At 36.9% G+C, this 16,206-nt stretch overlaps 1 protein-coding gene across 1 annotated transcript; it reads left to right on the top strand.

The window, feature by feature from the left end:
- The first annotated feature begins 14,632 nt into the window (after window positions 1-14,632).
- Window positions 14,633-15,728, top strand: LOC137732308 (protein SRC2-like). The gene has a single exon (XM_068471615.1). It carries the CDS (start codon window positions 14,689-14,691, stop codon window positions 15,565-15,567), a length of 879 nt encoding a protein of 292 aa, XP_068327716.1. The 5' UTR covers window positions 14,633-14,688; the 3' UTR covers window positions 15,568-15,728.
- The last annotated feature ends 478 nt before the right edge of the window (window positions 15,729-16,206 follow it).

Here is a 16,206-nt window from a genome sequence, read left to right as displayed (position 1 = left end):
CCTTTATTTCATAGCCATAAATAAACCGCTTGGTAGAAAATTATGAAACTCTGATATGATCAAGTAAACAGACTCACGAACATCTTTCAATTGGAATCACTCCAAAATTCATCCATTTGACTACTTTTTGCTCCAGAGGAAGTTAAATGTCTTACATTAAGAATATAAATCAAAGTATCACACTTCTCACAAAATAACCGATAAATTAATACTAAGAATAGGGTAAAATATATAGTAAAATATTGACTCATCAAATACGCCCAAACTTAGCTTTTTGCTTGTCCTCAAGCAAAACAAAACTAGAAAAAAAAAAAAAAAAAAAAAAAAACTAACAAACTAGAAACTTCATTAAAACTCAACTAAGACAAAATTTTCATCTTCAAGTTGCAATCCATGGAACACGTTGAAAATCAGAACATCTTTCCAACAGTTCCAACTAATCCCACCACAGAATCTAAGCCATTTAGAATCAATTAGAAAAGAATTCACAAACTTCCTTCGGTGTAAAGTGAACCAACATAGTTAAGGAGACTTGACTAAAACCCTTACCTCTTGTCCTTTTTAATTTCACACATACTAAATTGAAACATAACTATTTTTTTTTTCCTTATTTTCTCCCTCTCTTTTTTTTTTCCCTTTTTTTTCCTTTTTTTTTCCAGTAATAGTAGTGGTCGTGTAATGCCAGTTCCCTTAAGCTTTCTATCCAACCTAGGTAGCAAGCTTTAGGTCAATGACTCCTAAACCACAAAGGCTTTAGGGCACTAGGTGTAGAACATCCCTAAGGACTTACTAACTCGAGCTGAAAATGCTACGAAACCAACTAACCACTCTGCCCCATGCCAACACTCTACCGTTAGACGTGAGAATCACTGCTGATCAGGCAGGACTGGCCCGGTTACTAAGTAAAGTCTCGAATGGAACCATTATTACTTTATTTTAACAGTAACTAACTTTACTTTACTACGAACAAAAATTGAAATACACTTAGACTAAAAGTAAGGGTTTCAATCTCACTCCCCACAAACCATGTTGATGTAGATGTGCAAATTTTCAAAGTATAACTCATGAATTAGTGTCTAAGCAACGATAAATAAAAAAGACTCTAGTGTGAGATTAACCTTCACCATGTCCATTTTTTCTAACGTTTAAAATAACCTATGGATATTAACATAAAAAGAATGAAATTTTTTTAAACTGACAGAAAAATTAAAATCCTAAAATTTTTATTTCCCATCCCTAAACTTAAATCACACTTTATCCTCAAGGTGTAGAAAAATAAACAAAAAACATGAAAATAAATTCATAAAAAGACTAACAACTAGCTATTAAATAAAAACTGAAATTAAAAAGATAATATAAAGACAAAAGATACAAATCTTAATAAAACAAAACTTAAAGGCAAGATGGTACCTGGGTTCGACATGGTCTCCTGATGCATGGAAATCATGGCGCCCATGTGCTTAACAATCTGAGGTAATGCAGTGGGCCATGAGTGAACCCAATCCAGCGAAAGATGGATCAAGCCAACGGGTTTCGGCTGCAAGTACACACGTGAACCATAATAAAAAGAAAACTTTAACGAAAAACTTCAAATACTATTTATTTTAACGAAAGAGAATTGTTATTAGTACTCCAAAAATCTCATTTTACACTCTAAACTTTCTATATTAGGAAAGAAAACTACACTTACGAGGAGTGTAGAATGAGATTTTTGGAGTGCCAATAACACTTCCCTAACAAAAAAATCACATTTTTACATTAAAAACTTAATCATGGTACTATTTACTTTACCTTTTATTTTGTCCTTATTGTTAAAATTCAAAGGTTTCGAGCTATTTTCATTAGTTTTTCTCAATAAAAACTAGAATAGCGCTGCTTATCTCTAACCTTCATCCATCTCTATAGCCATGCCACCATAGCCATTTTGTCCAAAGTCGTAACTGATGTTCGAACTACAACTTGCAACCCCCAAACTTCGGGTTTGAGAAATGAAAATCGGGAACTCTGAAGCTATACCTGCAACCCCAGATCCATCACATTGCACAACCATCACTGGGATCTTTGTCCTCCATGGCAGGTAAAAATGCTCACTCTCCTTCTGCAATATTTGTGCTTCTGCTTAGATGAAATGGAAGAGAGATGTGATGTACCTCATGCATGTGTGTATCTTGTGCAGGACTTTTAGATCCATAGCAGGAAACAACCTAAATCGCAGATCTTAAGGTTGAACAAAAGGTATAAATTTTCAACAACGATTTGGATGAATAGATTATGTGAATCTGTGTCTTTGTAGTCATTGTTGTTCATATGATTTGGTCAATGTGTGGCTTCTGTCTTGCATCCATAGGTCTGAAAGTCTCCAATTTTTTTTTTATGCATGCTGCCCTGAATAATATGATGAATATTGAGCTAAACAATGCACCAACTAGATCCTTGGTTTGCATGAACAATTGTGCTCTCCTCTATGTTGCTTGGATCGCACCCCGAGACTTGTATGTAGTAATATTTTAAATAAAATGCGAGGGAGTGATTGAGTGAAAGGGGGGCCAAGCAATGTAAGGGGCTTCATCACCAACCCCACTGTGAGTATGTCTGGAAAACTGTATGTGCATATTTCTGCATTCGATTAATTGTCTGCACTTTTCATTGATGATGAATTCTGATGTGCTGAGTTGAATTTGTAAATGCTGTTGACTGCATGATTCAGATGAATGTGCGCGCTTAGTGGATATTTAGGGCTTAATTGCTTCCAAATGCAACCTGCAAAGATCACACAAGAAAAATCTAATTAGAATAAACCCAAAATAAAATACTAATTAACTAAAAATATGGCTGTTTTTGTGTTTTTCAATTTTCGTTTTTTTTATGGTGATTTTTGTAATTGAAATAAAAGCAAGAAAACTAAATTGAACGAAATTAAAAAGATAAGAGTTGGAAAAAATTGGGTTGCCTCCCAATTAATGCTTTAGTTAACGTCTATAACTAGACTTAGAGGAAGGAATTAATGATCACGTCACTTGTTCTATTAGAATCAACCACTATTTAACAGCATCATATAGCAACAGGAGGTACGGATTGACTTGATATGTGCAATTAAATTCAGTAGTTGAGTTCTTAATGTCCACCATTCTATGAGAATGTATCTTTGAAACCAAATAAGTTCCTTTCCATTGATGCTTGTGTTTCCCTTGAATTGACTTAAATCTGGTATTTAATACCTATAATTTCTGCACCGGACGAAGTTCTCTATGAAGAATAGGATTGTCATTAAACTTTTTCTTCATTCCCTTGTAGATCTTAGCTTGCCTGTAGGACTCACTTAGTTTTTCTTTAAATTTGAATGCTTGTACTGTTGGACTGTCCAATTCAGCAACATCAATTGTATCAGTAGTCATCTGCCTTGTATCCAACAGTGTGTTAGAAAGCTGATCATGCGACATATTAGATGTTAAATTTTCGTTTCTTCCTGCATGCTTTGTGGGAAAGGTTTTGGTGGCACATCAACTTGGGTAGCCAAAGGATCTGGGAGAATTTTTGGATCATCATGTGGTGCTTCCTCCTTTGGGCGTAAGCAAGTGGCATATTTCTCCTCAGTTCCTGCACCAATCTTCCCTTCATCAGTAAAGCTCTTCCCACTGTTTAATGCTTGAATTAGAAATCCTTGATTGGTTATTTCAATGAACAACTCAATTGATTCCAACAATTTAGAGAGCTTGTCCTCTACCGGAAGCTCTTGTGGCATATTAAACTGCTCAAGATGCTCTTTCAACTTTGGATTGTAGGATTCTGAACAGGGATTGTTCCAATGCCTTTTTGAGTTGTTCCTCATATTAATATGTGTTTGAACATATGCGGGAAAATATTCTCTCTCGGGACATTGCAAAATATCAAGAGTATTTAAATTGCAAAGAGCACAAACTATAGGCTTAAATCCATAATAACCCGTTTCTGCTAGTGAAGCCCAAAGAGGTGGTCCACCGGGTGTTAGATTAAATTCAGGGGGAACTGCAAATTTCATTGTTGCATTGCTCAAAAAGAAACAAATTGTAACCTACAACAACAAAATCAGCAATTAAATAAAAAGATGTATACAATAATAACAAACTAAGAGTTGATATACACAAATTATTTAAAACAATCCCTGGCAACGACGTCAATTTCTTGATAGGGATTTTACCACTTGCAAAAGTAGGGATAAAAACACTTAAAATACTTGCAAGAGTACAAGGTAATTGTAGTACAGATGACTTTAGCAAGGTCGTTATCCATATGGATTGAATGAATAATTTGTATCAAAGCAAATCTTAATTAATTACTTAAAACAAAATTCTAGAAAAAGTTGATTTTTTGATTTACAATAATAAAAACGAATTTAATAGAAAATAATTAAATAAAATGACAAAATAAAATAAGCTAAAAGAAAATGGTTTTTGAAAATTAAATTGTAAAAGTCTAAGGTTCTGCCATCTTAACAATCCTATGTAGTTCTTTCAATTACTTATGAATTACACATGCATATTTTGAAGGTAAGGTTTTCCTAAAATATGCCTACTTGGACCCCCAAACGTGGTATTCATCTTAAGTGAACTTGCACATATTAATCACAAGAAGCCTTCGTCAATTTTAGGGACCGACTTCCGACCAAAATTGTATCAATTTACTTTTCTAAAAATCTTTGTGAACACGGAAATTTCTTGAAACAAGAACACGTGTACAAAAATAATATTTGTGTTTAATGATTTTGGGGTTACGATCTTTCTCAAATTTGGTCCTCTAATTCGATCTCCGTAAGATATAGAATTGTTGATCCAAGGGCCGGCGAGACTTAATCTTGGATGAACAGTTGAAAGTTTCTTCAAGGGCCTTTGGGGCTTTGATCTTGAAGGTTGATGGAAGTTTCTTCAAGGGCCGTTGGGCTTGATCTTGAAGGTTGATGGATGAGCGGATCTTCAAGGGAGGCTTTTGGGCTTGATCTTGAAGAATAGATGGCCTCAAGGATTTGATGAAGAACGAAGAGTACTTTCTCCATTCTTCGGGATTCTTGGGAATTTGGGGGTTGGATGCTTGAGAGCTTTATAGTTTCAAAGCTTCAAGGATTTTGGATGTGTGGGGAGTATTCTCTTCCATTTTGGGAGTAGAGAAATGTATTTGTGAATTGGTTGATTTTAGGATCTTTGATACCTTGATGGAGAAGCCTATTTATAGGCTTTGAGAATGAATCACCACCACAAATTTTCTTGGTGAAGTAAGTGGATGTTGTAGGTGAAGTAAGTGGATGATGTAGGTGAAATGAGTGGAGGTTGTAGGTGAAGTAAGTGAATGATCTAGGTGAAATGAGTGGAGGTTGTAATTTTAATGCATTGGTTAACATTTATTTTACCGAAATTTCGATGTCTACAATCTTAATGGTAGCTAAGCATTAAGACAGTTAGACAGTTTAAACCGGTGATTAATAATTCAAACCTGCATGCATAACATCATAAACAAATTGAAAAGAAACTACATATTATTGCTAAGGCTCGTGGCCTCACCCTAACAAACGGAAATTAGTTACTAACAATCATACAACGAAATATTATTAAAAACAAGGATAAAAAACACCTTGAAAATAAACTCGAATCCAAAAGCTCTCTAAAGTGTGCGTGTGTTCTCTTCTTTCCCCTCTAAACCCTAATGGCTAAAAAGCCTTATTTATATTACCAGAAAATAAAACCCTACCTAGAAAAGGTCTTAGAATAATACTATGTCACATCCCGGCCCGGGGCGGATCACTTCCCGGACCCGCTCCACCACCGTAGCACGATATTGTCCGCTTTGGGCTTACCATTCCCTCACGGTTTTGTTTTTAGGAACTCACGAGCAACTTCCCAGTAGGTCACCCATCATGGGATTGCTCTAGCCCCCTTCTCGCTTAACTTCAGAGTTCCTACGGAACCCGAAGCCAGTGAGCTCCCAAAAGGCCTCGTGCTAGGTAGGGATGAGAATATACATTTAAGGATCACTCCCCTAGGCGATGTGGGATGTCACATACTAGGAAACCAAATAAATTAAAATAAATTAGGAAACATAATCCTAAATTGACTAGTAAAATTCACCCAAAATCTGCATAGTCTCAAGACAGTCAAGTTTCTGGATCTTCAAGGCTCCAAAATAGGTCAAATTGGCTAGAATTAAAGCTTGAGATGTCCCGAACATAATTGCAGAAGGCCTTGAACCCAAAATACATTATCTTGGACGCCAAAAAGCCCAAAGAATCCTAAAATGTTAGTTTGACAGCACTGCGCGCTGTTTCTTTATTTCATCACCATAAATAAACCGCTTGGTAGAAAATTATACGATCAAGTCAACAGACTCACGAACATCCCCCAATTGGAATCACTCCAAAATCCATCCGTTTGATTATTTTTTTGCTCCAGAGGAAGTCGAATGTCCTACATTAAGAATAGGGGTGGTTCGGTATGGGATACCATACCGAAACTAGTATCCCGAATCCCAAACTGAAATTTTTCGGGACGGGAATTTGAAGACCAATCCCAAACCAAATTTTCGGGAATCCCAAAATATTTTCGGGATTTTGGGACAAATCGGGAATCCCAAATTGAAATATGAAAATTATGAATTGTTCTTCAAATATATAATTCAAGAACACATTCATGAACTAGGAATTTCATTTCATTCACACTACCATTTAATTGAACACTGGCATGCTTGACTCTTTTTATCATAGTCAAAATTCAAATTAATTAAACTCTTTTTGCAATCTGTTGAGAGACAAAAGAATCAAGCCTTCTGAAATCATCAGCCATGGCAGCAGCAATAATAAAATCCACATGAATATCAAACAGAACATGAAAAATATGCAAGGTGTAGGGCATTCTAGGTTGCTGAGCATGAATTAGAAACTACTAGCATCAATTATAAAAGAATAATATATATGTATAAATATATATAATAATTAATATTATATATTTTCGGTTTGGTATGGGATTCCCGAAATATCGAGAAGCCAATCCCGAATCTCATATCAAAATTTTGGGATTGGTTCGAGATAGCATCCCGAAAATTTCGGGAATTTCGGTTTGGGAAATTTTTGGTTTGGGATCGGGATTTTTTCGGTTCGGTTCGGGATTTTCGGGAATTTTTTTCCACCCCTAATTAAGAATATAAATCAAAGTATCAAACTTCTCACAAAATAACCAAAAAATTAATACTAAGAATATGGTAAAATATATAGTAAAAGATCGACTCATCAGAGGCTACAACAATGACACTTGTATTATCCCACCACAGTCGTGGAGGTGCAAGAGAAATATATATGCAGGTCATAAAATATGTTTCGAAACCAAGGCAATGCTGCAGATGTGTAAGCGAGTTGACGATAATTCGCTTGAGTGCTAGACCAATAAACTACGCGTTGTTTTTTGGAACTTTAGGAAATCTATTTAACAGCTACCCAGTGAGTAGTTGCGGGAGAATGCATGAACTGGTAAACCTGATTGATAGTGAATTTGCAATGTCAGGTATCGTAAATAGAATTGAAGTGTCCTAACAACACTATGCATTGGCATAAGAGAGGGGTTATCCTTCACGAATACTTAAGTGATGACCTAGTGCAGGTATAGACAGAGGTTTACAATTAGCCGTCTTGGTGCATTTGAGAAGGTCCGAAATATACTTGGACTGAGAAAGGTGGAAGCCGGTTGGCTTGTGAATTACCTCCATCTCCAAGAAGAAATGTAATAGCCCAAGATTCTTCTTAGAAAATAGTTTTCCAAGTCGATCTATAAATCATGATATTTGAGTGTTATTATTTCCTATCACTAAGATGTCATCCACATATGTAAAGAGATAAAGTACAGAGGAATTGTCAAAGAAGGTAAACAAAGGAAGAATCAACAGTGGATCGATGCGACGAAACCCAAGTCTTCCAGGTGATGAGAAAAACATTGAAACCAAGCATGAAGGGCTGTTGAGTCTGTAGAGAGAACGACGAAGTTTACATACGTGTGTGGGATATTGTAGATCGACAAAACCTGATGGTTGACATATATAGACCTCTTCAGCCAAAGGACCCTGATGCTCGTGGAGTAATTATTTGAAAGCATGTGCAACTTTCTATTTTCATGCTTGAGCCCTTTGATCTTTTGTCTGAGACTTGCAACCTCAGCTGTTAATGATTCAACTTGGTGGGTTTGAGCAAGTAGGTGTTGGCCCACATTGGATACAAAGCCCGCACACTGAACACTAAAAGCCAGAGAGTCTTGAACAACCAACTCATCGGGCCGTTTGGAAAGTATCCTGTTATCCTTGTGAGTAAGAAGATTCTTGGCCACCACCGTAATAGCTATGTCATTTTTCATCACAGAATCCCCAACGCTAAGAGGACCATTAGGGGATAAGAAGAATGGGTGCCATATGTTATCTTGAAGAGACATGTCTGCCTCTTCCACAACAATTAAGTTAAAACGAAGGTCAGATGGGCAAGCCATTTTCAGAAATGATGAAGGAAACATGAGGTCCAATAAATCTCAGAAGTACAAAAAATAGGGGGAAATTTCTACAGGCAGTAACTTTCTGAGCGTGCTTCTTGAACATAATTGGTGCCCCTATAAAAGAAATGGCAACATGGCTGCTTGTTCAAAAATCGAAGAGGCAACGCTTTTCGAATTTCAAGAGCCAGATTTTCTTGATTAAAGTTTGCCAGCAATTTTCATACACAACTTCAACTCTTCGGATACCATATGCAACTTTGTCAAAGATCTCTGACAAAGTTAAGACACATGAATTTTGCAGTCCCAACTACCCTACTATTACCTACAAGGGTAAAGGAAGGAATAGCACCACTACTTGCTATTGGAAAATCCTTATGTGTCGACCTCCATCCTCCAAGATAAAGCAGACTTACAAGAAAGCCTAATTTTTCCTCCTATCTGAGAATGCATCTCCAACAGGGCCTCTTGTTAGAAAATCTAAAAGTTATTGCTCTCCGAATTTTGAAAGCCAGCTTTTCCTGAATAAACTTTATCGGCACTTTTCGTACGCAACATCAGCTTTTCAAATATCAAGGGCAACTTTGTCAAAGATCTCTGACAAAGTTAAAACGAGTGAATTTTGCAACTCCCACTACATCATTATTACCGAGAAAAGTAAAAGAACAGCACCACTACTTGCTATTGGGAAATCCCTATATATGTTGACCTCCATCCTTCATGGCCAGGCAGACCTACAAGAATGCCTAACTCTTCTTCATCTCTGAGAATGCATATTCAACAAAGCATCTCGAAATACTCTATTTTCTTCTTCCTTGAGAATACCTCCTCAACCAAGTCACCCAAAATGCTCAACTCATTTCCCCAGCAAGAAAACAGTTCTTCAAAAGCAAAAGTATCTTATATCATCTAGGTCGAAGAAAGAGTATCTTATATCATGCTTTTTCCCTATATTTCCTTTGCCATTGCTCTTACCTGCAAAACAAGGAGAAAGAAAGCAATCAGTCGAAAGCTGAAATCAAACTTCTAGTCTGGAACTGATTGCCTAGAAGCTTTGCCTGGTTGCTTACCTTGCATTGCTCGCAAGTACTCATATTCAACTGTTGTCAGGTCTCGAATTTCCTCAGCAAATAACTCAGAATAATTGATATGATGGTGGCTCTTTGCACTGAAACTACCAAGCACAGATGAGTCGCTAAGAAATGATGTTTTAGAAGATCATCCACGTGAAACCACTCGTGGTCCGTTTCGTCCAAGACCAAGTCTCAACAACCCCTTTAAGAAACCCTTCAGCCCAAGATCAAGCCTGTAGAAAGTCATCAAGTGCGACAAAACACGTGCCGATTCATTCATTACTTATTCAAAAGCAAAAGTATCTCATATCATGCTTTTTCCCTGTTATTTTTTTTGTCCTTGTTATTGCCTACAAGAGGAGGAGAAAGAGAGCAATTAGTTGGAACCTGAAATCAAACTTTCGATCTGAAACTGATTGCTTGGAACCCCTTTCCCTGATTGCTTACCTTGCTTGGCACCTCTTTCGGCAACTTTCCTCACTCAGAGACTTGGGGGACTCCTACTATATGGTTTGTATCGTACTTGACTAATCTCAAAACCACCGCATCTACTTGGGGGATAAATAAGGTAGCGGATGATACCACTCCTAGATTGGGGACAAGTACATTAGAAAAAATGCCACAATATCATTTTCATCGCCATCCTCAGCATCTCGAGGACTATCCTCACACCTTCCTGGGGGAAAACTAGATAGCATACCACTTTTACCTAGGGGACAAATAAGGCAAGTGAAAATGATACCACACTTCGTTACTTAGAAGTTTCGTGATTACTTAGTGGCTTAGATTTTGCAAGTCCCTAATTGAGAAGCTTCCCTAACGCAGGAACTTAGGGGATCACTGTTTGTACCATACTTGACCAATCCCGAAATTACTGAGCACCAGTCAACGTTGTACCGTCAAGGACCCACAAGAGTTTCCCTTCAACCAGGAAGCCAATCACAACGTGACACATGTCAACATCAGAGGCTAATCACAGCGCGACACATGTCCACGTCGGAGGCCAATCACAACGCGACACATGTCAACATTAGAATAAGACTAAAGACTCTCCTCAAATATAAAAATGAGATCATTCTCCTACAATGAATCCCTAATGTCATTTGTACAAAACTATTCATTAGAACTCACTTATGAGGAGCTTGAACCTATGTATTTGTGTAAACCTTTCACTATTAATGAAAACTCCTCTACTCCGTGGACGTAGCCAAACCGGGTGAACCACGTACATCTTGTGTTTGCTTTCCTTATCCTTACTAGGTGATCAGAGCAACCAAACGAAGGTCACAAACTTGACAATTTACGTTGTTCTAAAGTCCTCACTGATTTTGTGCATTAACAATGATAATTTACCTATTAAATAAACAAGACACAAAGTATGCGTCTAGGCAGGGGTTGTAATTTGTCTTTCTTTCCTAGCATTTAGATCTCAAAGCCTTACTTTAATTCTCTCACTTTTCTCACTTGCACAGAGTAAATCACAAACTTCCTCAATGCCACCAACTTCTTCCTTGGGTTTAGGTCGGCCGACAACCCCTTTCCCCTCTTCTCTTTTCCTTTTCTTTATGTATGCTTGTGCACTTGGAAGTTTTCCTGGCGTCTTTCGCCATTTTTCAGAGTTCTTTGTCGTATTTCAGTGTTTATTACCATTTTCTTTGTCTTGACAAACCCAATCCCCATCCTTCAACCCCTTCCCTGCAACCCCTAACATTCGTCATCTTCCACCTTTGTTCAAAGCCATGAGCGATGCACTTGGTTTGGTCTGCATATCTTAGCCCTCAGTTCACGTCTCTATGCCCAATCGGCATGCCGGAACTCGGGGCCAAGCATGCTGCGATTTTGCCCACAACGAGGCTGTTTTAGATGCCCCCTTAGCCCCATCCCCTTTGTTTTGATTTTGGTTCTACTTGCATGGGCTTGTTTTGGTGGTTCATATCTATTGGCTCATCTCCGGTATAACGGTCTTGGTGGCGAATTTTGGTTGGAGATTTTTACTTGTTGTTGGTTGTTTTGTGGTGCGATTCCTTCATCGAATTCAATGCGGAATTGGTTTTTTTCGGGCGATTTTCTTTGTGGTCTCTGGCGAGGTGATGACATTGACAGCATTCGACCTTTGCTGGTTTCAACTCTGGATTTTTGTTTTGTCTATTTTTTTGCTAAATGGGCTTTGGCTATCCCCACTTTACCGGACTAGTGTGTTGTACTTGTATTGGGCCTTTCTCATTCAATAAATTTGCTTTTCCTTTGTCCTAAAAAAAGGGCTTACTTTAACACGTTGGAAGGTTAGTTTCACAAGCAACTAGGAAGAACGAATCAACTTTGGATGATGGACCTTGAGTTCTCGACTAATTACCAAGTCTGATAGCGATGCATCAAGTTTTCAACTTTGGGATGCAACGCGCTGCTTCTTTTCATTTTTTTCCAGTCAACGAGTTGTTCTTGTTCTCATCCCCATCTGCTCTAGACTTTAAGACTTGTAGTTTTCATTTGAGGGATTATATTCACATATTTTAAATTATTTTTTTTATATTTTTTTTAATTTTTAAATATGTTCTATACATCATTAACACTTGATAGAAAAATATTAAAAATTTAAAAGGGTGTGAGAGAAGTAATTTGAGGTGTGTGAATATAATCTCCCTTCATTTTTTGTAGACGTGACAGATTTTTGCACGATTTGTTAACTTGATTCGAAAATAACTAGTTTTGCATTAATCTATTAACAAGTTAAGTCGTTATTAGGTCATCCATTAATAACTTGAGAAGATATTATTTATTAAATCTAAACATTAGACATAACAAATTTTGGTATAACTCATTAACCTGATACGAAACCACAAAACTCATTAACTCAAACATAACAAATACTGACTAGTTTGCTAGGCCTAATTTGCCTTTTTCTGGTACTCAGTCAAAACAAAGACCAGTCAACCAATACATTTCTATTAGGTGATGTGTTGTTCAAGACTTTTAACAACCATCACTCGTTGTCTTCTTGTCATTATACTAATACTTTGAATTATATTATTGCCACTTCATACAAATTTAATAACAAAATTAGCCAAAAACAGATGTGAAGGAGTTATATACTACCAATGAGGATTCACTTCGGATCTTCTTTGTAAGAATTTCGTGAATTTTTCAATTACGTTCGTTCATCGTACATCATGCGGTCAATTTTCGTCAGATGCTATTTATATTTAATTTTAAATAAAAAATTACAATAATTTTTGACTCGCACGATATACGATGAACGAACGTGATTGAAGGATCATTGGAATCCTCACAAAAGGAATCCGGAGAGCATCCTTATTCCTATACTAGTACCCCTTTGAGTATATTCTTGGATATCCTTTTAGGATGTAACTATAATCCTACTTGAACTGATATACCTACGTTACGGGAACATGCGAGCTATTTTAACTAAGGAGTAAGAAGTAAACTAATTTACACTTTTTTCAACTTGTTTAAACTAAACATTTGGTACTTTACAAAATTTGATTAAGATGCTTTGATCAATTGCTAACTCAACATTTTTCTACTAATTTAATATATGAATGAGGATCCTCTTCGGATCCTCTTTGTGAGGATCCTGGGGATCCTTAAATCATGTCCGTTTATCGTACATCGTGCGGTCAGAAATCATTTTAAATATTTTTATTTAAAATTAAATATAAACAACACTTAATGAAAATTTACCGCACGATATACGATGACATGATTTGAGGATCTCCAGAATCCTCACAAAGAGGATCCTCATTCTTAATACATACATATACATATATATATATATATACATATACATATATATATATATATATATACATATACATATATATATATATATATATATATATATATATATATATATATATATCCACTTAAGCTAGCTAGCTAACAGCTAATTTCCTACAATCTAGTAATTTTAAGTTCATGGCTTTAATTAAAAATATTATTTTAATTAGTTCCTCAATATCACTAAAAAAGAGTAACTTTTTATGTCTGTTAATTAGTCTCTTCCTACATTAAAAAAATAAATAATATTTTCCTAAGAAAATTCATTAGTTTGTTAAATTTTTACATATAGTTATATAAAAAAAATGTATTTAAACTTATGGTACATTTGAAAATAAATATACAAACTTTTGATACATTTATATTCTAAATGTTCCAAGAAACAAATTGTATTAGAAATCCAAATGTAACAAAAAAAATAAAATGTACCAATATTATAGGTAATCAAGCATACCTCTAATAAAATTGTAGTAATTTTTTTTAATCAAATTCTTAAAAGAAATAGATATTTAGTCAACGAAATTGAAAAACGAGGCGCCTATATCAAAACACCCATTTAGCTAAGCCCTAATTAAATTTCACAAACGTTAGCCACTGTCCTTGAATTGCAAGTTATTACTAAACTCTAACTTAAGCGCTTCTTTTACCAACAAAAATAAAAAGAAAAAAAACTTAAGCGTTCAAACAAAACCAGTTGACAGAAGTGATAATGTGTGTGTGTGTGTGTGTGTGTACACTTAAGCGCTTCTTTTACCAACAAAAAAGAAAAAGAAAAAAACTTAAGGCTTCAAACAAAACCAGTTGAGAGAAGTGAGAATGTGTGTGTATCATACCTTGCAAATAACACTTTTTTACTTGATAAATTTTATAATCAAAATCATTTAATTTGAAAATTATCTTAAATAAAAAATCAATCAAAGAAGATTGTTTATGCATTTAAATGTAAGAAACAAATTGACAATGTGGTACAAAAAAATATACTTGTGACGAACCGTCTAATTATTTAATACATTTTAATGACTAACCCATTTTTTATGCAAATAATTTTACATAAATTTTATTTTCAAATGAAATTTAAAAAAATTAAACGATTTCAACTATAATATTTATACAATAAAAATACTTATTTTCAAGGGCGTGAAATATATTCTAAGCAAGTGATTACAAGTCATCACATTACCAGAAATAAACCATAGGGCCAACTTCCATTATACAAATGAGGTTTGACCTTTAAGCCAACGAACGGTACTAACCCCAAAAATAACCATTCACCAATCCAAATCCCATTTCCGAACTCTCTCTCTCTCTCTCTCTCTCTCTCTCTCTAAAAAATGGATCAGAGGACCCTAGAGCTCGAACTCATCTCAGCCAAAGACATCAAAGACGTCAACCTCATATCCAAGATGGACGTATACGCCGTCGTCTCCCTCCAAGGCGACGACGACTCTCGCGGCAAGCAGCAGAAAACCAAGACCGAAGTCGCCCGGGGATGCGGGACCCATCCCACCTGGAACTTCCGCACGAAGTTCGTTCTCGACGAGTTCCTAACTGAGCAGAACCGCCTCTTCATCGTCTTCAAGCTCGTCTGCCAGCGCAGCCTCGGCGACAAAGACATCGGCCAGGTCGTCGTCCCCGTTAAGGAGCTTTTTGACTCCGTCAAGGCTGACGCCGCCTCCATGAAGTTCGTCGCTTACCAAGTCAGAAAGCCCTCTGGGAAGCCGAAAGGTGAGCTCAATTTTTCCTACAAATTTGGTGACAAAGTGGCGGCTCCACAGGCAGCGGCGACTGCGGCACCATCGAAGGGTAACGAGCCGGTAACAGCCTATCCGGTGGTTGGACCGTCAGTCCAGCCGATGGTGGGGTACGGTGGATACCCCCCTCCAGTTGGCACCTCTGCTGGGCCTCCGCCACCTGGATACGAGTACCCACCACCGCCGCATGGATATGGATACCCGCCACCGCCACCGGGATACGGCTACCCGCCACCACCACCAGGGTATGGGTACCCGGGGCCGCCACCTCCGGGGTATGGGTACCCCGCGGTGCAGCAAGCCCAACCGGAGGCAAAGAAGAAGAACAAGTTTGGGATGGGACTGGGGGCTGGATTGTTAGGGGGAATGCTTGGTGGTTTGTTGATTGGAGATATGGTATCTGGTGGCGGTGGCTGCGGTGGCGGTGGCTGCGGCGGTGGCGGTGGATGTGGTGGTTAGATTTTTGGATGTATATTTTTTACTTTTTGTTAAAGAGTACCAAGTTTTCTTGTTGAGTTGTTTTGTTTGTTTGATGGTATCATGCTAAAGTCGGCTCTTGACTTATTGTGTTTACAACATTATTATGTAAAAAAAAATAAAAGAAGAGATATTAAGTGACAGAGTAGATTTTCTACAGCCTTTTTTTTGCTTTTTTTGAAGAGATAAACAATATTAAATTTGAATCGAAAGATTTATATCCTCAGCTAGCTAACGTATTCAATCTCACTCAACCGAGCCTCCCTCTTTAAAAACCAATGCCGCCACAGCGTGTACTGCTCAATTGCCTACTTTCCGCGAGAACACAATTCTTCAAACATATTGCCAAATTTCCTTCCCAGTAATAAGGGAAATAAGTTTGCACTTTTATTTTCTCTTTCTGCAATTTTTAACCATGATTAAATAAATTAAAAGATAATTATTAATGAACAAATACAATGAGAAACCGCCTAAGGAGAAATTAAAAGTGTACAAATCATACCCTTAATTAATTAAGATTGGTTTTCTGGTGGAGAGCTGATAGGTCCAAGTATCCAGAACACAGAGAATTCCGGCATGAAAGCAGGTGATAGATATTGCCACCACCCTGCCCTTGACCAA

Source organism: Pyrus communis, chromosome 4, assembly GCF_963583255.1.
Source record: "Pyrus communis chromosome 4, drPyrComm1.1, whole genome shotgun sequence".
Classification (NCBI taxonomy): domain Eukaryota; kingdom Viridiplantae; phylum Streptophyta; class Magnoliopsida; order Rosales; family Rosaceae; genus Pyrus; species Pyrus communis.
This window is presented reverse-complemented; position numbering and strand designations above follow the sequence as displayed.